At 44.0% G+C, this 23699-nt stretch overlaps 1 protein-coding gene across 6 annotated transcripts; it reads right to left on the reverse strand.

Moving 5' to 3' along the window:
- Window positions 1-110: 110 nt before the first annotated feature.
- KPNA6 (karyopherin subunit alpha 6) lies at window positions 111-23467 on the reverse strand. Of its 6 annotated transcripts, none has more exons than XM_052810937.1 (14): window positions 23340-23467; window positions 10962-11095; window positions 10113-10208; window positions 9719-9818; window positions 9290-9384; window positions 8068-8199; window positions 7750-7838; window positions 6628-6727; window positions 5447-5610; window positions 4512-4590; window positions 4292-4417; window positions 3568-3695; window positions 2878-3056; window positions 111-1863 (listed from the first exon to the last, which is right to left on the reverse strand). In XM_052810937.1, exons 1-14 carry the CDS (start codon window positions 23341-23343, stop codon window positions 1679-1681), a joined length of 1611 nt encoding a protein of 536 aa, XP_052666897.1. In that variant the 5' UTR covers window positions 23344-23467; the 3' UTR covers window positions 111-1678. The 6 variants fall into 6 exon arrangements, with proteins under 6 accessions (XP_052666897.1, XP_052666893.1, XP_052666896.1 ...); XM_052810933.1 differs by having other exon boundaries at window positions 10869-11095; XM_052810936.1 differs by lacking the exon at window positions 23340-23467 and adding an exon at window positions 18925-18961.
- Between the last annotated feature and the right edge of the window lie 232 nt (window positions 23468-23699).

Consider the following 23699-nt stretch of genomic DNA (forward strand, 5'->3'; position numbering starts at 1 on the left):
GTGAGGTGAAGCTGCCCCAGCCGCCCCCCTCCTTTACCCACCCCCGGGGGAAAGGCCGGCCCAGCGAAGGTGCCCGCCCCGACAGACTTCTGCCACAGCCACACCTCAAATCAACTGCACAGATGTAGTTTATTCGTTTCACAATAAAGGACTCATCAAACCAGAGCTCCAGCCGGCGTGCGAGCAGCACCCCGACTCGCTTCTCACCCCCCCAGACGGCCTCCGCAGGCAGCGGCCAGGGGCTCACCCGCAGCGACAGCCAACTCTCCCCCACACCCCACAAGTGTTTTTGTTCTCCACAGCCTAGCGCGTTCGCTTTTGTTTAATGAAATCTTGGCTAAGTAACTCAAATCGGGTAGAGGAGTTTAAGACAGCTCTATGTTCGCTTATACAGTACGTGAGTAAACAGAGGAAAAGAAGCAGGACCACCAGTGAGTGAGTTGGGGCCGTCATTTCCAGGTGTGCCTGCCTCACAGTGCTCTATTTACATAAATTACAGAAATTTTATATATATTTTTTCTCTGAAGCCCAATTAGACAAATATCTACCTATATATAATATAAAAAATACAGAGATTTTACTTTTTTTTTTAAGTAAAATGTACACGATCCAACTGTGAGCAGGAGGTAAACCTGAAAACTCAGGCCTGTTGCTACTGAAGTTAACACCGCACACAACACTGCTGTCAAGTGTAGCTACGTCCTCTTCCTCCAACCCATTAAATGATCCACCCCAACCCAAGTCAGAAAAAAACCCCAGAACTCAAAACATGTTCTCATGGAAAAAAAAAAAACCCACAAAATTTTTTTCAAGTAAAGATGAAGATGGGTTTTCACCATTTCAACAGTTCCATGACTTCAGTCAGTAGCAATGCAAACAAAGCCTGTGCAACAGCAGCTGTGCTTCCTGTTTCAAAAACCACCCAAGCATCCCGCCCTCTTCATAGTTACCATCTTTGGGGTCTTGTTGTCTTTTTTTTTTTTCCTCCTTGTAAATACCACTAGCAGTTCTTCAAAAAAACAACAACAACAAAAAAATCTAGACAAAGGGAAGAAGCCTTCCCCCCAGAAAAATCTTCCCAGGAGTGGAAGAACTTCCCATTTCTCTGTCCATTTACAGTATATCTCAGGGGAAACTTGGCCCAGGTTCAACAGGACTGTCCACTGAAGGAGGGTCGCAGAAAGGCCAGGGCTAAACTTTGCTCTTGGCAAATTAGAGTCTTTAATAAAGAGTAACATGTGCAAAAAAATTAAATAGATCAACCCAGGTTTCCAGAATTATTGTTGTCAGAATGCTTACTTTCTATTTGTGTTCTTACCCAACCCAATGCTGAAATCTCAATTAAGTACCCGAGGTAAGAAGTGACATTTGGGAGAGATCACCACAAAGAAAAAAAAAAAAACCAAGAGGTGCAATCTGTTACCTCAGTGTCCTTCCTCCACCCAGATGCCTGCTTTAAAGACATGTATGTATGCAGCAGCAAAAAGAAAAAAAGTGTAAGAACATCCCCTTCTCTCCGTGAGGACAAAGCACTGTTTCTAGTTGTTTGAAGGAAGAATTGTTTCCTAACAGGTGGAGTGGGTGTTTAGCCTTCCATTTGCAAGGAGGGGATGGGACAATCAGCTGCTCCCAGTTGCTTTCCGGCAAGTTTGTGGTGGTTTTTTTTCCCCCGGGCACATTATAGCTGGAAACCTTCCATGGGGGCTTCAGGTTGCTGGAAGATGAATTGCTGCTGGTTCTCATCTACCTGAGGAGCTAGAGTGGAGTCATCCTCTACTCCAAAGTAGTGCTCAATCAGGTCAAAGGCCTTCTGGTAGATCTCTTGGTTCTCATGGCTCTGTAGGAACTCTATCTTATCCAAACCTTGGAGGAAAAAAAAAAAAAGAAGTGGAATGTGATGAAACAAGTAGATCCTAATACTTACACTGTCCCACATCCATCCTCCGCCCTTACCCCTATTCACTGCAAGACCCCTGTCTGTTAGATTTGCATTTTGTGAGCAGCACTGACATCTAAAGCTAACTATTGCAGAGCTGCTTGTGGATTTCATCTGTATCGGGCAGCATTAATGTCCTTTCAATAGTAGGTTTAGCTGACACAGCTAAAGCAGATGTGCTCCCAGCTCTCTGCTGGAGACTAAACCAGATTTCAGTGAAATTAAAACAACTGGCTGTGAACAGTTTGGTAGTTGCAGGGGGTAGGGAGGGGAAGGAAGCAGGGCCCATCCCAGTAGCCTCCAGCAGAAGGGCAGCAACAGCTTTAGCTGCCCTAATTAAATCCACTGCTGAACAGAAAGCATCCAAGTACAACATACTCTCAAGAATTTCAAGAATTATTCTTACTGGGAAAATCAGGACACACAATGTAACAGTCAGCGAGAGGGCAAATCAGACACTGGCAGTATACAGGGAGTTTCAGACCAAAATAGGAACTGTTCCTCAAAGCATTAAGAGCAGGACAAAAAAACCCCCACCAAATTAAGTCACTCCAGGGAAAAGCAAAGTCCTTCTGGATTTCCACTATACATCTACAGTGTACCACTGGGTACAGTTAGAGCAATCAGACCCAGAAGCATCACTTTTTGCTTAGATCAGCTTATTTCTGATTAACACTTCCAACTCGTGCGAGCCACAATTATCAGCTTGGCCTCCAGGTCTAGGAAGCTTGGATCAGAAGTATGGGAGTTTTTACTTCCAAGTATTTTGTCCTATGCCCCATCACAAGAGTCTAAAAAGACAGACTACTGGAACAAATATTAGCTAGTTTGGAATATACTAAGTCCCCTAGCACAGCAGAAGAGCAACCAACAAAACTAGCAGACACCAGACACCTGTGGTGTTAAAGTCAATAGCACCGAGGCCACCAGCCACAACCTACCATAAGCCTCCTCAATCAGGCTACAGTACGGGTTGATGCCTGTCCCACTCTGGTTGGCTTCCTGCTCTCCAAGCCTCAGTATGTTCTCCAGGCCATTCAATGCCACCTGAACAATCTTGGAGTCCATGACAGTCAGCAGGTCGCAAAGAGGCTTGATACAACCCAAGTTTACCAAGTATCTGAAGAGAGAGCACCAACAACATACACTTGCTGTTCAGGATCTAGCAAGTATCACCTTGGCTCAGTGAGAAAGAGCAAGGGAAATGAGTCAAACTAAAATACAAAAGTTACCTTAAAATAAGTATTTACTGTTCTGCAAGGTTAATTTTTATCCACTTATTTGTATACACACCTCCTCTTAAGAAACCTGCTAACTCCCTTTGAAATCCAGGTGCTACTCAAATTACGCCCACACTGGAATTTAATTGTCATCAAGTTTGGACATTTAGCCTAGTCTAAGCCATCTAAAGGGGGAGGGGGGGGAAGTAGTTTGGACTAGCTTATCCTTATTCAGAAGGAAGCTACAACTTGCAGCGCAGTATACGATCCAGCTATAGCTTTGCCTGTGTCTCAGGTACTCTCCCAGATGTTCTCCAAATTACTCCCTTGCTACTTGTCTTGCAGTTCCCGCAAAGACAAAGCTACCATACATTCAGACAGATTTCCCCTAAGAGGGGCCACAGGGAGTACCTGATCTGTTCGGGAGTTCCTCCTGACGTTGCATTTGTAATAGCCCATGCTGCCTCTTTCCTCGTGCGGAATTCTGCTTTCTGCAAGATTTCTATCAGTACCGGGAAAATGTTTGCATCGATGACTGCCTGGGGAGAGAGAGTAGTAAGAAGAGTTTCAATTGGCAACACAGTTTCTAAAAGGCTATTAAGCACCTGAAAGAAACCTCTATCTCCATTTTCCAATGCAAAAGAACTTTCCAAGCTGTACCCTTCAGCGATTCCTCCATTTTATTCCTCAGCCAAATCCTATTAACACGAGATATCCAATTCCATAACTAGCACAGCAGACAATCCCTATTATTGCATCAATACTGTAGGAATGCTTTCATCACTTATCTGCTTTTGTATGTAGGTTATTAAAAGGATAATTAAAACTCAACAAGCTCCAGCTTTTCAAAGGGATATCTCTAACTGAGCATAGAGAAATAGGGGCTGTATGTCCTCTTGTTCCAATGATCCAACCTGTGGGACTCATTTTAGGCTAGTCTTTGTGGGTACAATTAGCAGGCTTTTTTTAGCTCTTGTTTGGCAGATGGCTGGGAGCAGCAAATTTGCAAATTACTGCAGAATAAGAGATGTGAACAAACACAGCCTCCAAGTGTCAGATAAGATAAAAAGTTGCAAACCCTTAATGCCGAGCTTGGAATCTAGGATCATTACAGATGGGCTGGAGAAGACTGTACCTGTATTTGTGCTCTGTTTCCAGCTGTGATGTTAGATATAGTCCAGCAGGCTTCTTTCCTGATTGACTCCTTGGGACTACTTAATAAGTGAAGAAGACAAGGCAGGGCTGAACAGTTCAGAATCACCTTTTGAGAAAGAAAGCAGAAGTGAGATCACCAGTATCAGGTAACAGAACTCATGGGCACTGCACTTCCCTGCAAGACAGTCATTTCCCCTCACCTGGGTCTGGATGTCATCCCCTGTCACGATGTTGCCAACTGCTCGCAAAGCTGGGGAGGCCACTTTGTAGTCATTGTGCCTGCAGGAAAAATGGTACACGGACAAAAACCAAATCTATCAGATCACAGGCACCTGGATATTTATGAGATTCTCTCCCCAGTATCTCATCTGCATTATTTACTTTGAATTCCATCCCCTAGCATGTAGAAGCGTACAGCAAGTTGACCGTATTGCCACCGGACAAGCAGACTGAAAACAAAGTTGCAATACAGAGTTTTCATCCTTTACATCCTAACTCCATCATCTTCAGCTTAATTACAGACCTCACCTTTTACATATCCTTCCTGAACAAAGATGTTGTTAACGCAATGAGAACACCCAGAATTTTTCAGGAGAATTTTGGAAGCAAGCATCTCACAGTTCTACCAATTCTGAAGGTGTTAGAGGCCCATTCAAACTGCAAATAGCAAACATTTTTGTCCAAGTTTCCACATAGATATCAGAGAAACAAAGCCAAGCTGAGTTTTGCTAGACAGTATTCTTGCCATCTTTGATTTGCCTACTAACTAGGCTTCCGCAAGCCTATTTGGAGTTTGAGAGCACAAGACACTCTGCAGTCCCCTCTCCTTTCACAGATTAGAAGTGTCAGTCCAGCCTCTCTTTAATTAATAAGTTCTTCCTGGCATACAGTATTAACTAGCATTCCAGCACTAGAAAATGCTCAGCTTCCTCAAAGAAAAGCCAGTAAACTGCACCTCTCAACCTGCTTCAGACCCTCCTACGTAACAGCTCCAAAGTCAGCTAAGGTACACATTACCTGGATCCTCTGTGCACGAGAGGTGTGAAGAGTGCTCTGATGGGTTTTGATATGAACTCATGCTCAGTCACATGCTTCCCAGTCTCACTGGGCTGAAGCAGCAAGACAAGTTACTTACATTAACAGCTCCACCAGTCGCCGACACACTCCCGAGTCAATGACTGCTTGAATTTTCTCATTGGGGCCATCTGATAAGTAGGAAAGAGCCCAGCACGCATCTGCCAGCAAGTCAGAGTCACTGTTGAATAACAATCGGGACAACACTGGCAGGCAGGGAGATACCTACAACAGCCACCACCCCAGAAGGTTAGTCACGTTCTGTCAAGGACCACCACATTTGCAAGCAAACACCATGTGGCTACGCTGACTGACAAGATAACAAGTCTTGAACGTCCACAGTTCCCTTCCCCAAAGTCAGCAGCTTCCTTGCTGGTTCACATACCTCATAATCACAGTGTCTAAAGTTACCTCAACAGCTTTATTGCTAAACTAAAATTACATCCCTTCCTCTTGGACCAAGTCTAGACTCCTGAGACAAGTGCTGCTGTGCATGCTACCGTTTGGAAGCTCCTTACATGTCTTATGTAAGAGCACTGCTCCATTTCTTACTCTTAATAGCCCTAAATAGCTCAATATTCAGAGCAGCAACAATCAACAGTTACACCTCTGAGTACTTCAATCATTTATAAGTGGTTTTATATTTAAACTCAATTCAGATTTCATCCCTCACCACAGATTTCCCAGCTTTGACAGACACGAGCTTTCATTTAAAACAAGTGAGAACACATTGATCTTAAAACATTTTTGTTCTGCCAAGGAAAGATGAGACACCTGAAAGGCCAGCAGAACCTTTTATTAGTGCCACTAGCACACCAGGAAAGGGAAAGAGGAAAGCTACTACAGCTCCCATGTAGCTACAGGAGTCCTGTTTTGTAGCATTTGGAGGTCTCAGAGTCAAGATTTTAGTCACAAATTGAGTGAAGTCTCAAAATTCCAGAGTTTATAACAAAAGGGTTTAGAGAAGCCCACAGCATATGCTACTTTGCAGGGAAGCCTGGGCTTGCCCCTTGAGGGGTCCAGCTGATGGGCTGCCAATAGAGCCAGGCAGAAACGTTGGCAGAAAATTAAACAGGCACTCAAACATTTGCTGAACAGTAAGATCAACCTCAGCAGGAAGAACCTCACCCTGTTCCCTCCCAGAATGACTTACAGAAGTCCAACAGCCAAAAATAATTTAGACAAACATCTTGACTGGGTGTCTCCCCATCACCTCTCTGCCAAAAAGGCATTTATTCTCACCTTATCAAATTCAGGTGGTGGACTCTTTCCTCTGCACAAGTTTGACAAGGCCCAGACAGCATTTCGTGTCATTGTCAACCTGGTGGACTTCGTAAGGAGCCTAAAGAGACAATTACCGTGAATTATAATCCTTGATGTGGAAGCCAGCAAGGGAATCAGAAGAAGGAAAAGTAGTATGATTTTAAGGAATTCAAATCACTATTCCACTTGCTGTAGCTCAAGCCATGCTGCTTGTCACTTGAGCCTCTCAATAAGCAGAAGTGGCATGCAACTACTTCTTAGGATAAATAGCTATTATTCCTAACAACATCAACTGACATGAGTCAGGAAGGCAAGTTCCACATTAGACAAGTTGCAGAAAGAATGGCAAGTTAGTCAAATGCAGTTCCAAGTTCAAATTCAGCCCAGGCAGACACTCACACCCTTATCTGAGGTCAGATGGTCCTCACTAGAGACCAACTGACACAAACTGCTGTCTCTCAACTCTAATGAGGACAGTGAGTTCTGTGCACTGAGGACTTCAGTCAGCAATCACTGCTGACAGGTGACTGACAGAAGTAGCAGTATAACAAGCCAAGTCACTTGTGACAAAGCATCGGTTTGCCAAGGACAGGATAAAGTAAGGATTAATTCTTTCCAGAGCAGTGAACAGTACTTGAAAACACACTCCTGACAGGCAGATCTTCTGACTACGGTGAGTATGCACCACACAAGAGCTGCAGAGGCAAGGTGGTGTGCAAAGACCTGCTCCCTTTCCTCAGTTCTAGAGGAGCCCACTCAGAAAAGCACCTGAAATCCATAGCATAAGCACACAGAGCAGGCATCTGGAGGGACACAGTGAAACAGCAAGCCCTGTGACTTCAGAAAGACAAGCATGCTGCAACAGCACCCACTTCAGATTCAGAGCAGGGTAAAGGTTTGTGAGAAGGCATGTTATCTACCAAGTCCCACTATTTATCAGATACTTCTCTGAACCGCCAGTTTATCTGATACCAATGATTTGATTCCCAGTGAACATTACCACACATCGCTAGGGAATCTATTCGCCCAGCTCAAATATTGCTCTGCTGTAGTACAATGGGACTTCAAGAACTGTATTGGCAAGTATTCATGGCTACTCACATTAATAAGGGAGGAAGAATAGCGCAGTTAAGGACATAATCTCTACACACAGAGCTGTCTCCAGCAATGTTCCCCAATGCCCAGACAGCCTGAAAGGAAACAGCAACAGTTTTAGCATTCACACAGTTTCTGAACAGAGGAAGAAAAGGGTAGTGTGCTAAGAAAGGATGTCCCCCGTAATTCCAGGCAAACGATACTTCAATTTGTGGTCTGAAGCCAGTTGTTAGACACTGGTCACTCATTTTAAATGCTGCACTTTAATCGTGTGCAATCCACTGTGGTTCTCTCCCTAACCCCAAAGTAAGAAGTGAACCTTACCTGTTCTTGAACATCCTCAAAGTCAGAGTTTAACAGCTCTATAAATATAGGAACTGCCCCAGCCTCAATTACTATTTTTGTTTGTTGGGAAGTTCCTGATGCAATATTTGTCAGTGCCCACGCTGCTTCAAACTGAAACAAGCAAATAAACAACAAAAGTATGAATAAAATAATCCTGATTTAGCAAAATATTTGCCATTAAATTTTGGCTATAATTCTTTCAACTTCTACTAAAAAGGCTGAGAGAGAAAGAAAGCATATCACAACAGAACACCTCAATACTCAAAGGATTTTATTTTCTTGAGCAATAAAAAAGCCATATCTGCTAAATGCCTTCTCAGAGGCTATAGCTTCTCAAAGGATTAGCAAGTGAAGACATCACTGTCAGTCACACCACATTATTTCACCTATGCAACAATTTTCAGCAAGAAAAGTGAAGACACACAGTTCATAAATACATGCGGAGTAGAAAGTTTTCTGTACCTAGTGCAGACTAGCCAGTTCTAGGCCACCCCCTCATCTGGCTAACACCACAAAGATGCCTAGAGTTCAAGTGGAGCTGAGCAGCAAGTTCCCTGCTTTTGCCACTCATTCTTTGGTTTAAAACCAGATTTACATTCAGTTCTTCTTGAAAGTAAGCCCCTATGATACATGGCCTTGGACCAGAGGGCAGGAAGAAAGATGAAGGCAGTCATCAACTCTGATCCAATTCCATGTATGGAAGTATCTTTAACCCCTACAAAGTAACTATAGTTATTACCAAGCTGGATGGAATCTCAAGAAGCCATCTAGTCCATCCCTCTGCCCCACAGCAGGATCAGCACTACCTAACCCATTTCTAACAGACTCTTAGCCTGTACTTAAAAGCCTCCAATAAGGGAGGATCTTCCTCACACAACTTCTTCCTATAGATTTATTCTGTGGCCCCACCAGCTCCCAGCAGAAATATCAGACACAAGAAGGCCAATTCTCTTCCACTGCAGCTGAACGATGTTATTTTTGTCAGCACTCTTCCAAGAATTTCATTTAGAGCAATTTATAGTTTCCTTTTTTTGCCTAAGCATTACAGGCTACCTTTGTCTTCTCCTATACATCACATAACATGCATCTTTTGGGTTCAAGACATCATTTTTCCCTGATAGCACCTGTGGGTTCACATTGCTAAGCTGTGAAAGTTAAACACCTATATGCCATGAAGAATTCATACCACAATCTCCTTTACCTGTAGCGTGCAATTTTCACTTCTTTTCAGGAATTCAACAAATCTGTCCACCACTCCCTGAGTGTTTATCACTTCATCTATTGGAGGATTCGGCTCTGAAATAGCAAGACAGTGTCAAAACAGTATATAGGTCTAACGCAGGGTCAAAACAGTATATAGGTCTATTGGAGGGGAATAACAAGCATAAACTATTACTGAATTGAATGATCTCAAGCTGTACTGAACTCAGCAGGACAACTCTCCAGAAGCACTTTCTGTACAATTCATAGAACTGTAAATCATTAGCAATATATTAGATTATTAAGTTTCTAGATTATAACTTACTTGCCCCAAGCTCAAAGCTGCTAGGCTTCTGTACAGCCACACACGTGCACAAATGCTTGCAAAAGAAAGGCTACGTCAGATCCTATGGCAGCGATGAGTTTTTACCTTTGGAGAGTAACTTTCTGAATTTCTGAGTGGTTGCTAGCTGTAGATCAGGGTCATCTGAGAAAAGCATCTCTACCATCTCTCTTGTGATCACTCCCTCCTGAAATGATGCAAAGGAGACAGAACAATGATTCCATTTCACACTAAGATTATTTAAGGCATCACAGTCATGACAGCCTACCACGATTTTGTGCTTAGCTAGTAATCCAAAGATTCACAATTTGAGATTACAGCACGCTATTTACTTCCTGGCAGACTCTTCCAGTTCACTGTAGTAATATTTGCAACATTCTCAAAAATGAGAAGACAAAAGCATTGAGGTTTGTCAGTTCTATGCAGTCCACAGCATTAAATCTATCTGGAGGCACGACTGCAACAAGGAAAGGCACCTTACCCCACATGTTGTGGAACTAACATAGGAATCCACAAGGAGACTATCAAACATGGAGGCATCTTCATTGATCAACTCCACATTTCTTCTTTTAAAGAGCTGGTGGTGAACAAAACACAGGAGTCATTATTAGAAAGCAATGATGAACAGTCTTCATAACTAGACATTCTTGTTCCTCAAACAAGATACCGTCAGCTAGACTGAACGCAACCTGAATAAAAAAGTAGTCATTAATAACAGCTCTGCACTCTGAAGACTAGTTTGGCATACAAACCCCAGTAATAAAACATGCTAAGTCTTGCCCTCAGATATGTAAATGCCCAAGTCACTGAGACACTGGTACAGGCAAGTGCAGAATTTGACCTAACAAGTTAGAGAAACTGGGGAGAAGGCAGCCTGTAGATGTTGCACTAATAGACCAAACATTTAGTCTGAGTCTCATACATCACCTGGGAATCACCTCTTTCAGAGACCTCCAAGCCAAAAAAAACCAGCTCAGAATTAAGAAATATGTGCAGCCCATACTTTCACTTGCTCTTCCTCCTTCTCGAGGAAATAACCCCATTCACTAATTAATAAAAAAAAAATATTAAGAAAACCTTTAAAAACAAGGATCTGTGAACAAAAACCTCCAGTACCCCAAGAACAAAGTGCTTAGAGAGCTCTTGATGTGAGCTACACTCTGTACTAGGTACAAAGAAAAAGAGAAAAGCAAGATCTCAGTTAGAACAGGGAAAAATAAGAGGACTGCCAACAAACCTTAATGCACAGATCCTTGAAGATTCCAGTTTGGCAGCAGCACAATCCTGGTTGTGTTAAGGCTGTACACAAGCTAGTCAAGATGACAGTTACCTGTTGCTCTCGTTTCTGTTTGCGCAGTTGAATTCCTTCCTCTTCTCTTCTCCGACGCATTTCCTCAGGATTTAGGGCTTTGTTCTTGTAACTCTTCATTCGATAATTATCCTTCGCAGGACTCGCCATGGTTTCTGTGAAGAGAAAAAAAATACCTGCCTCAGATTTCTTGTCACTCTCTGCTCCTTTACCCACACGTCCTTTCTGACAAGAAGTCTGTGCACATGAAGAAGCATGGAATAGACAGATTAAACAGACTTATTTGCAAGAGCTGGTCTCAAAAACTAAAGTAGAAGCTTCAAGTTAGAATGTGATCCTAACCTTAGTTCATGTGATATGCTGTCATGGTAAGAGTGTTACGAAGTTTCTAGGAAGCATAAGAATAGATTTATGGTTCTGAAAGGAACCTGGACCCAGCTTCACAATATCGAGCACGTTAGCCATATGAAGGGCTTCTACTCAAACAGCTTCACTGTCCTCAGGAGGTGCATAACTCAATTCTACTTTGGTTTTCAGCAGGAATTATTTCCCTTGTATCATCATGGCATAAACCACACCTTGACATTTTTTTCCCAGATTGAGAGGCTCACTGCATACGCATGGCAAAAATCCAACAGAACTCACAGCAAACCAAGGCCTTGGTTTTATAACAATAAAAAAACCTTCCAAAAGCAGAGTTGTATGTAGCACATAGGCCATGTTTGTCCCACCAGGTTACTGCAAATGTTCAGTACCTGACCTACTTATTTTGTTGCTTCATATCTGACTAATGCTGTACTTCAAACTTGATTACTTGTGTATTTGCCTCCTAGTCAGGGAAGTGACACTCCACTATTTGGCACAGTTAAAGGCAACCAGGGCCAAGCAGTAACCTGAGTACAAAAGGATATCAATTCCTCAGCTGCATCCAGCTGTAATCCACTGCTTTGACCACACGGACTCCTTTTTGCATCTTTCCAAACACTCCCTTTCTCCCATTTATTATACAGATTATTTGCTTAACATCTGTGCCTTCCTCAGGACAGGAAGGAAGCAATCATGATACACAGCATCAGAGTGCCAATTAATCCATAGACCAACTTACTCTTCTCCAGAAGTCTGCTGGACACCAATGCTTTTGTTTTCTTCCAACTGCTAAGGGCAGGTAGAAGCAGCGTCCTGTGAAAGTTTGCAGCGCTATCTCCTTACCCCTCTTCTTTCAAGCTTTAAGCACTCCTCAGCCATACTGCTTACAGAAAGTTTCGGTGCGACTTATCAACTGCCTCCAGCCATTCTGGAGACCTTCCAAGGTCAGCTGGAGAAGTTTCAGACCTTACCGCCCTCCAACTAGGAAAGCCCACAGCCAAGAAAAGACATATACAACGTACAAATATCCAACATTTCATTGCTATGGAAAGAGGAAACAACTGGGGAAAAAAAAGTATTTTAACAGGCAAGGAAACAAAATAACTTTCAGTTCTATGATTTCCCCAAAACAGCTAAAAAGATACAAAGCACTGTGAAAAATTCAGGCTCTATTTCTCAGCATCTGCTTTCTAAGAGGGCATTCTCTTTCCTAGCCAAAGCATCAAGAGGACATTCTTCTGAAAAGCAATAAAGAAAAAAACCACCAAACCCCAAGTCCTCTGGTTGTTTACACTGTAACAGAGATGCGTGTCCCTGACAAACACCCCTGACCCCATGCTGTCCAGAGCTGTGAAACAGTTTTGAAGCTCAGCAACCAACAGCTACATGCAGAGACAACACCAGGCTTGAAGAGGTGCAGCATGATGGGTTGCAAGTTTATTGGCACCTCTGAAACTAAAAAGAAACTACTGACCACAACTCTTCATCAGTAAAAGCAGTATTCCAGTGCCAGGTTGGAAAGCCTTTTTCAGTAACTTGCTCGGGGCACAGTAAGTGGCCACAAGTTATAAGAAAAAGGTACTATGTCATGCTGAACACCACTAAGGAAAAGGCATATAGCCTCAAAACTGACTGTAGGATTAAAGCAATCAAATTACAGTAGGTCTTGCAAGATCTTGAGCCTTACAGAAGTTTACCTTTAGTCCCTTTTCCAAGTACCACATTTTATAAGGTCTGTCCTCAATAAAACCAAGGCAAGAAACCTACTTACAACACTAAACGTGGCAGTTGGACTATACCTTACTGACAGCCTCACTGTGAAGCCTGTACTAAACCATTAAATTTTTCTCTAAGTTTATTTCTCACAAGTCAGAGGTTCAGAGGAATAGCTGGCCTGTTTCTAAAGGTATATGACAGCACACTCCTCATTCTAAAAGACCATTTACATGGCAAAGAAAATCAGAGATTGAAGATCACAGGAACTATGCAACTGTTCTCACTTGTCCATCCCTCTTCCCAACAGCACTGTATGCCAAGAATGGAGGAAAGAATTTTATTATTTTTAACTGAAAAGCAGCCAATTCAGAAGATAGAAGACTTCAAAAAAATCTACAGGCTTTAGGGGTTTATATCTGATCTTAGAGTAGCAAGGTGTGTCAGCTACATATAGATTTTAATTCAGAAAATGTATTTAACCACCCCTGTTATGTCAGCGTATTCATATTACCACCCCAACGCTAATGGCTAATACAGCCACACAAAAGAGCAAGAGTTGCTAGCTTAATTCTGAAGATTACAACAGAATCCCTAGCAAAGACAAATTTGTTACCTCCCTTTGGAAAGCGAAGTCTCCAATTAAAAGGTAGTTTTTAAGAAAAGGAGGAGGAAAAAGTGATTAAATGGCTTAACACTACACACAGGATTACCAGCCAGTCAGTCATATAAATAGCCAAGTGACACATGACAGTTCAGCTGCCTCCAAACTTGCACAACCCCACTCAGCTGGGCACGCCCTGGACCCTGCTCTGGGTATCTGGAAAACAGCCAGAGACTCTCAGCCATGCTGCGAGGTCTCTGCACACTCTAGAGCACCAAGAACGCTGTTATGCTGCAAGGAAACCCCAAAGATACAACTAGCCCTTGAAGAGTGATTTTTTGCATCAGCTGCGTAACAGCACATCACAGTGCAACAGTGGCACTTATTTTCTCTCACACATGTTTATCTCTTCAGATGCTTTCCATTGACATAATCTGTGTCAATACTTTAATGACATTAGAATGCTAATTTGCTATATTACACCCCATTTCCATGGCAATGGATGAATGTCACAAATGCAGGATTATGACTTCACAGTGAGCTCAGAAGATGCTGTAGGCACCACAGACTGCAGCAAGCCCAAACACATGAAACAAAACAGACAGTGGGATGCCAGGCACATACAAATTCTTCACTTGTAGTGTTTCAGTACAAAACATCTAGCTCACTCAGCGTATCTACAAGTCAGGCTTCGTCGTTAACTATTAACTCAAATTCTATCAGTGTGAATACTTGCAAAACAATCCCACTAAATCAGACTACTGGAGTAACCTGGACTGTCAGGTTAGGGAAAGCAATCATCTGCTCAACAGATGAGTGATACATAGGAGATACTGAAGCCACAGATTTTCACTTTGCATCTTAACATTGTTGCTCTGAGAAGTTTCACTTTTACAGAAAAGCCCTCAACTGCAAAGTGGCAATGGAAACTTCACTAGAGCAAGTTTAACTGCTCTAAAGTTTTAGCTGCTGCATTTAGGCAGCCACCTTAACCTCTACAAAATGCTGCCCTACTAGAACAGTACCTTGCACTGCACCTCTCCTAGGAAAGGTTTTTCTTCTCTAAGAACCAGCTAAGCCCTGCCTTAAATGAAGATAGTATCAGCTCACACCCTAGAATTACAAAATTGTTCTGATGTTGTTCCAGCCAGAACTCCAGGGCTCCAAGCTTACCTGCAGCACTCCAAGGAAGCTGGGCAATAAGGCTTTTTCCTCCTATACCACAGCAGCTCACCCCGAGCAATTTGTGCAGCCTGCAGCTGCTTCAGGTACCCCTTTTTCCTGAGACCACACCAAACAGACTGCACACTAGATAAACTGTTCTGGCAGTGCCTGCTGCCTGCTCACCACTTATCTCTCCCCCAGAAACCACCCCCCCGACCCTCCTCCTGGCACGACAGGTACAGGTACCCATTCACGTGAAGGGGAAAGTCTGCAGGCACCCAAGCACAGGTGCCTGGGGCACAGTGCTGTGAGCCCATCTAACGACTTGCTGAAGAAAGAGGACAGGCTTACTGCACATCTGCCAAATATCTCAGTAAGTGGCAACGCAAGAGGGATACGCAGGCATTTGGATAGGACAGCCAGACACCACAATCCCAGCATCGTCCCTTCACGACAGGCATAAAACCATATTTTCACCCGCAGAACTAAGCTCAACCTTGTCTGGCCAGGTACAGAAGCATGTCTGCGTGGGAGCAGGACTGTTTGGCAAGGGCCAGCGCTTGCCCTGTTCTACTAGAATCAGCACAGCATGAATATCTTGTTAGAAAAGAAAGGAAAACAGCAAGAATTAGGACAGAATTAGAATCAGGCACCTCCTCCACCAGTGGAAACAGTAACATAGCTTTTCCAAAAACAGCAAAAGCCAGTTCAGCTACTTATGTTTCAGGCCCTTGCTTATACTGCATTCCTACCACCCTAGCCTCCTGCTGCAAGAGACAGCCTCGTTTTCTAGGAACCTGGTTTCCTCCAAGTTCAGCATCCCTTGGATTACCCTGGAAAAGTACAATCTCTACCTTTTCCTTTTTCACTGGTCAATTAGAACTGACTACTGGAAGTCCCTTTGAAGTACCTGTGTTTCCTCAGCAGCATATTGCCATTCCTGACCACTGGTTACAGAGGGGCTCAGGGTGCATCACCCTCACCTCAACCTCTTCAGTACAATTCACCTTCCCTAGGGCAGAATTAAAAACTGCAAAGGTGAAAGCTTATACTGCATTAAAAAACTGAGTCTGCAGAGCTTTCAACCCATCTCTTCCCAAGACCTCTGCAGACCAAACAGTTCCACAAACCTACAAGAGTTTTAACACTATTTCCAAATACGAAGAACACTTGAGGATCTCCCATTTACACCAAAAACCTCCCAATGTTCATTCAAGAAAACGGTAAACTTAGACTTGCAAGATTGACTCCATTTAAAATAGTGTTCTGACCAAGCTTGGAAAAATATCACTTCTGTTCTAGGAATCCCCTGACCTCACACAGTTCCCTAAGTCAGTGCCTTTTGTAGCCAAGTACCTCCCTGCATTAGTGAACTTTATTCACAGGGACTCCACAGAAAAAAGTGACGGTATTTGCATTTCAATAGCTCTCCTATTGAGCATCCAAGCCCTGCACCTCCAATCAGATCTGCCATTAGCCCCAAGATGCCAAATCAGACATTAAATTCAGTGCTAACATGACACAATAAATAGATCTAAGGATTATCAGCCTGCATATATAAAGATTTATTTCTATATCCTGAACACATAACAGCAGGTAACCCTGGCTCTGCAGGACAGATTTTGAAATCCATTTGTACATGTCTGATGACTTGCTTTAATAAAGCACAGCTATGTAAAGCTTTGCTCAGGCACCTCAGAGACCAGGCAGATGTAAAGCTCACTAAAAAGCAAACCACTTGCTAGTCCTGGCTCAGAGGGACTCCTCTGTCCTGAGGAAAAGCGCAGCAATTGGAAAACTTGGCAGAAAGGCCAAAAGGGATCATGTACTAAGTGTCAGCAGCGTTAGCTTTTATTTCTTAGCTACACGAGTGGCTATGCAGGGTGACATGCTCAAGGGAACTCTGTTAAGTTTAGCAAGAGCTGAAGCCACTACCTGACAAGTTACAAACAAGCACTGAGATTGAAACAGCAACATGAGTTTAGATGCATCTCCATCATCCTGAGCCAGAAAGAGACAAGGCCAACATCAGACAAGTAACTCTGCTCACTATTAATCAGGCACGAGTAAGTTGCTGCAATGATCTGCATTTCATTTCAGAGCATGAAGCAATTAGCTGCCTTTCTAGGTCCGTATAAAACATACATGTAAGCCCGATACTGATACACCTTTCAGGATTGCAAAGCATCAATGAGTTAAAACACGTTTTTATAACTCCTTTTAGAAGACTGTTTGCCTACATCCTCAAAACTCACACTACTAGAAGTCCACATGAAACCAATCAGCTTCTCCATTATTCTTCTTTAGTATCCCCAGAGCAAAAAATTGCCTAAGTGGGACTTTAAAGCCACTATGAGATCATGCCTCCTAGCATATAGCACATCTTTGGCATAAACATTAAAAAGTTCCCATGCCAACAATTTCTGAATGCTAACACCTTTGGAATCAAATTATTGATAAAAACTGGTCCACTAAAACCAAAGCAAGGCTTTATTAACCTAGTAATTCATACTGGGAATGACTTCAGGTGTTCTGCAAGCTGAGAATCCTCTTACAAGAGCTACAGGAGCAGTCAACCTTAGGGATGAAGTTTAACTGAACAATACCTTTTCAATTCCTTGTGCTAAGGAAACCCCCTCAGGAGAGGAAAGAAATTTGGCTCCTGCGGTAGGTTTTGTTGGCAATGGTTGTCTTCACTGAGGAAAAAAATCCTCCAGTTGTCATGTAAACCAAATCATTCCTAGTACAGGTTGCCACAGTTGTCGTTATATAATGAAGGATGAGAAGGTATTTACCACTTAAAAGAAAGGAAAAAACAGTGTGAAAGTTTGACTTTGAAGGCTCAGCAGAGCACTCAAATCCTGTAAGCATCTGTGTAAAAGCCAACATAAACTACAGCAGTTCAGCCAGAAAACTGTAATTCCAGGCTCATTACTGCCACGCCAAGATTATAACGGCTTCTTAATGTTACTAGATTAGAAACCCAACCTTGCTTCTTTTCAGATGATGCTATACTCATTTCTCTGCATTACAAAAAGCATTTGCTTCAAACATTTTTTCAGCTGCTGATTAAACCCTCCCAGCTGAGTCACTGCAGGGACTCACATGTCTAAATCAGGACTTGTGCTGCTGAGTCAGACCAAAGTGACAGAGCAGAGAAACAGTTACACTGACAGATCTGACAAGGCCTTTTTTTTTTTTTTTTTTTAAGCCAAAACACCCTTTCACAAAGGTAATCTTCATAAGATATCTATTACAGTTCTGTTGCTGGGCATAAGACACATACCTAAGGCAAAGCCTGGCCAGCCAGCAAGGCTGACAGCTGCGTGTTTCGAGTGGAGAAGGGTAGTAAAATTATGCAAGTGTAAATGAATACACTCGATGAACTCTATCGGCCCTGATCTGCCAATTAGTGCCCACTGGGTACATTTCAAAGCTTCCCAGCTCTGAGCAAGCACTGGGCTAGATGACCTCCAAAGGCCCCCTCCAACTTAAGTTTTCCCTGTGATAGTATTACCTTGGTCAGTTACAATCAAAACCCCTCTAAATTTGAGAAGTAGTAGCAAAACAGACCCAGTGAACTACTAAGTTTCATTTGACAAGCCTTACTGACTATATTCTTTGGGTTTCTCCTACCCAGCAGAAAGTTTCTCCATTTCATATACTCACCTGAAAACCCAGAGGAACTTCCCATCTCCTCCCGCCTCCCTGTTTGCACAGGCTCTGAGCTAAAGACATATTCCTACAGCATCACACTCCTGCACTGCTGTTGCAAGAAAAACTACAAGCAGCACAGGAATGGTTACTGCTCTTTGCTGCCCTTGGTCTCCTCGTATTTTCTAAGACGGACCGAGTTGCAGGGGAATAGAGATAAACCACATCAAATTCACGTAAGTCACCATCCCCCTCCGGGGTGCCAAGTTGGTTCAGGCACCAAAGAAGAAACACAGGACTCTTCTGCAACAGTCACCAGGACAGTAAGCTTGGTAGGTGTCTTTCTCTGCAGGATCCATGTTCAACAAAATACCTATGCTTTCAACACTATGCCCTCCAGGAACAGAAGACAGTTGAAGTAAACTGATTTAGTAGTAGTAGACATCAGACCAGTTTGGATCACACAAAGAAAATGAACCTTACCTTGAGAAGAACAAGCTAGCATTGCTAAATCAGAGGTTTAAGACTCTAGTCATTTCCCCTGACAACGTTAAAAACTACATGTGATATTCAAGCTATCTCCAGCTACAGTTACTGAGGCATTTCTTTAAAAAAAAAATCAAAGCATTTGTGATATTTTTGGACCTGGGGAGGAGGGGCCTGTAAGAATATGCCAATCATCTTCTGAGGCTGCACACACAAGTCCATAGTGGGCAGTGGACATTAGACTGACTACACGTTATTGCTTCATGATCCCACATTTCTCCAGAAGGCTTAATAGCTGACATTTGTAACTCTCACACTCTTGTTATTTCTGCCATCAGCTACTCAATACAGCTCACAAGAACACACTGAGAGTGAAGTCCTGGAAACTTGATTCAGCATTTAGGTACGGCATGTCAGTTTTGAACATAGTTTCTTGTTGCTATCACCTACTTACAACTGAAAAGAAAAATCTCTGCCCGCTTCTACGTTCATCCTTCCATTGACTCTTACTTTGTCAAACTGTCACCAAAGCTGGTGCTTTAAGTGAACAAAAAAAAACATTCAATGCAATAGACAACAACAGTGTTAGGCATTTCTGAAGTGTTGCAAAATCTAAAGTCTCTCTCTTCACCTAGCCAAGTGTATCAGCATTAATCACTGGTTTCCTTGTAAATGTAGAGAGTGTCACTTTACAATTAGCAGTTCTTACATGAATTTCGTTCCTTCTATCTCCCATTTGTGAAGGGGTGCCTTCACTTTGAGAACAGAAATTCTTCTGAAACTCAGCTATGTAATGCATTTTACAGCACTCTATAGATGTGTCTTTAGTCAATGCTTAAGAGCTTAAGCACTTGCTTTACAACACAGCATAAAGGTTCTTCCTGACAGAAGCTACAGATATGGACCCATTAACATCTCTAGAGGATTCTCTTCTAGAAAAAGTGTGTCCAGGACAACTTTATGATTTCAGCTGAAACCACAGAAAGAGAAACCTAAATAATCTGTACTACCTAAATGTAAATTAAATGAAGCTGGTTATAATAAATACATAAAAATAGTTGAATAGTTGACTTGTATACACAGTACAAAAAACCAGCTCTGAACTGCTACCACAAATTAGCCAAGAATAGATTCTTATATTGAACGTGTCACTTTGGTAGTTTTGCAGTGAATAAAAAAAAAACCCAAACTTCATTTGCTCAGAAGACAACAGAGGGAAAAGGAAGCTAAAGAGTCATGCTTACAGGAGAACAACAACTACATAAGAAGTCCTGTCAAATAAGCAGCAACTCAAGGCTTTTCCTCTACAGCCCTGGAATTACCCCAGCTGCTGTTAAACCCTGGAAAAGCAGCCAGAGTTCTGTCATCCTGTCACTTGTGCAGGTCTGTTTTGCATGTTTGCTCTGCTGCTTTTATGCTCTCACACAGGTCACTTGAGTGTTTACTACAAATAAGCACATGCAGAGCCAGTTCTTTTTCAGAGCTGCCTTAAACCCAGCCTGCCACCCTCCCCTGGCTGGGCGCTTCGCACACAGTACACACTGTGCTAGTAAAACGCTTATCCATGCAGCTATTTGGCTGTCTGGTGCAGCAGCCACCATTGGCTCGTTCCCTTCTGTTTTAGCTACCAAGAGCCAGTGATGTGATATCACTACTGGAATGTGCAACAGCTTCACTGATGGTGCTGGCTGTGGAGGGGGAAGGGAAAAGCAAAAATTCTCTTTGGGGAAAATCAACAGTCCTACAGCATACTTGTTCTTCACTAGGGTCAGTGTAAGATTTGGATTCCTTTTAGGCTGTCCATGCCCTGACGTAAAAAGAACCCACCTATTCCTCAGTCTAGTTCTCAATACACATTAATTTCAACTCTACTTCCTCCTGATCTTTTCACTCGAAAAAATCCGAGGTTTGGGGTCTTTAAATCCTCTTCAATTTGATTTACATATCCTGAGACATTCAGATTTCCTTAAGAGTGGACCGATCAAGTACAACAGTCTGCCACCTGAGGTCAGGGAGTCCTTTGTAACAGTTCTTAAAACAGAGATTAACTCTTTGACTAAATTAACTCAAACTCGACCGACAAGTTATAGGAGGTTTAAAAACAACCAGAAATAGTCAGAGACAATTACAGAGGGCTATAAAATTCCAACAAGCTCATCCTTCCCAACATGTGCTTTGCTCCAGAAACAAACAGTACTGTCTGATTTGCTAAGCAAATTTGAGTTTATCTGGACCTCACTAGCACAATAGCTTAAAGCTGAAAGGCTGAAGGAATTAGTACTTTCACTATTACACTATTTTAATGATCACACTCCCCTTTACAAAGTTCATGTTTGCTCTCCTGAACACAAGCAAACAAAGCAAAATAGCCAAATAACTAAATTCATCAGCCACAGAAGTTTTGCTAAGAATAGAGCATAACATACTGCTCTGCAGGCTAAATAGCACTATAAAGGCATTTAGACATGTCATTTGCAGAGAAAACGATGAACAAACTGATGAGCATTTCTAACAACACAGGCAAGACCAATATCACAACTGCTTACAAACACCTTCAACCTGCACCATACAAGAAGGGGTAGCAACATTATGCTGCTGTTGCTTAGCCCTATTAACCTAAAACAAAGAAAAAGCTGTCTTAGTTTATTTAAAAACTTAAGAAAAAGTTACATTAGGATAATTCAAATGAAGGAAGTATTAAATTCTTGCTGTCAGAAAAATGCCCGTTTCAAACTCCAAGAAGAAACGGGGAGGCAGTGGTGGGAAAGCATGGGAAGCTCCTTGGCATGACCATCCTCAGTTCCAGATAACAGAGGCAGTTTTCAGACATTCACCAACAGGCCCGAGGACATTTTTCTACTCAAAGTTGCCAGTCAAGATTTTACATCTCAAGCTATAAATTAAGTTTTAAAAGCTGTTCTGGACTGGGAGGTGCCGCAGCCATTGCATACGCAGACTTGTGGCCACTGACTTTTCCTGGAACATCACAGGAGGGGTTTGAAGATGGCAGGAGTGTTTTCAACGAGATCATTTTGGTCAAGCAGCATCCCACCCCAAGGGGTATTTTTAAGAGTTCTGAAACAAGTCTGGTTAAAAGACAATATTGCAGGTGAAAACTGATAAGACCTTAATCCTTACTTCCCAAAGGATCCTTACTCTGCTTTGTCAAGAACACGCCTGCTACAGGCTTGGCTTTCCAATTCACCTTATCTATTCAAACCCCATCGTACTACGTGAAGCCTCAAGAAAAAAAACATCTCTCCTCCCCGAGTAGGGAGCTTCAACTTCAGGCTACATCAAAAGTGACAAAAAAAGTCTGCTGTTAGTAAAGTACCTTTTGAAGGGCAATACTCAGGTATGATTTATCTGTAGCTCACAGAAAGAGCTATCTGCTACCTCTCTGAACCTTTAAGTATATGTAGTGGTACTGCTTATAAAGATGCAAACAAACTCCTCCACCACACTCCTCTACTGCACAGTGTCAGGAGACATATTTGCTTATATTGTCCACCGCGACCTGCTGCACAGGGACAGCCTCGGTAAGTTTATGTTGACACCGCCGCTGAAGTTTTATTTTATGAAAGCTACAACAGCCAAGGCCCTGCTGGGTTATTGGAACACTAAACAGTTTAGTAGGATGTCCCTTGAGGTCGGTCCTAAACGTTTACAAACTTCAGAATTTAAATGAGCCAACGATCAGAGGTCTGACAGTATGCCACAGACACTTTGACGAAGCTTCAATCGCAGCAGTTCCTTTCCACCACCACTGCCTCTCAAGGCTTTTACCTTGCTGCCTACGGCACGAACAGTCCCCAAGACCCAAGAACCAGACTGCTACAGCATTAAATAACCCGCCCTGCTCCCCTCACTCTGCCCCGGAGCAGCCCAGAGACCGAGCTGCCCATCACCCAGTCTCCACTGGCGCTGCTTACAGCAGGCAACAACCCCCCCGCCCAGCAAAACCCCTGCTCCAGCCGCCTGCCTACTCGGTGGGGCAGAGCCCGACCCCTGCCCCGAGAAAACCCCGCGGCAAGACCACCACCACCCCCCCCCCCGCCCCAACTCCCGCCGCTAGGTCCCCCCCCGAGCCCCGGCTCCGCCGCCAGGCCGCAGACAGCGGGCTCCGAGGGCCTTGCCCGGGGAAGGCCCCGTCGTGCCGGGGCCGGCAGCGGGATGACTCAGCGGCGGCGGCCGGGCCCGCAGCCCCCCGCCCCGCCGGGCCAGGCCGCCCCGCCGCCGCTGAGGGGAGGCGCCCGGAGCCCCGGTGAGGGGCGCGGGCGGTGCCAAGACGGGCTGTCCCCCCTGCCCGGCCAGCGGGACGGCTCCTCCTCCCCTCTCCGCGTACCTCTCCCTCCCTCCCTCCCCGCCCGCTGCCGGGACGCCCCGGCCAACGGGACCGCGCCCGCCCTCACCCATCGCGGCTCCTCAGGCGGCGGCTCCCGAGCTGCGGCGGCCACAATATGGCGGGCCGGGGGAGAGGGAGGGCGAGGGGAACGGACGGCGGCCGGAGCGGGACAAACCTCCTCCGCGCGGCGGGCGCCCCGCCCCTTAAGGAGGCAGGGGCGGGGCCGCTCTCTCCCGCCGGGCCCGCGGCGCTCGGGCGCCCCCAGCGGGCGGGGGAGGCGGGGAGGACCTGGCCTGGTCCTGGCGTCCCGTCACGCGTGTCCTGTCCCTCGCGTGTCCTGTCCCTCGTGTCCCATCTCCCCGCATCCCATCCCTCACACCCCACCCCCTCGTGCCCCATCCCTCCCGTCCCTTCGCACCCTGTCCCC

The sequence above is a fragment of the Harpia harpyja genome, chromosome 16, assembly GCF_026419915.1.
Source record: "Harpia harpyja isolate bHarHar1 chromosome 16, bHarHar1 primary haplotype, whole genome shotgun sequence".
NCBI classification, from domain to species: Eukaryota; Metazoa; Chordata; class Aves; order Accipitriformes; family Accipitridae; genus Harpia; species Harpia harpyja.

Bases quoted from the DNA above. Each gene is read 5' to 3' on its own strand.
- KPNA6 (XM_052810932.1), bottom strand. From the start codon at position 18,946: ATGCTAGCTTGTTCTTCTCAAG. The intron at 5,611-6,627 runs GTGAGAATAAAT...TGGCTGTTGTAG, and splicing joins CACCACCTGAATTTGATAAG to GTATCTCCCTGCCTGCCAGT. The intron at 4,418-4,511 runs GTGAGGGGAAAT...CTTTCTCAAAAG, and splicing joins GGGATGACATCCAGACCCAG to GTGATTCTGAACTGTTCAGC.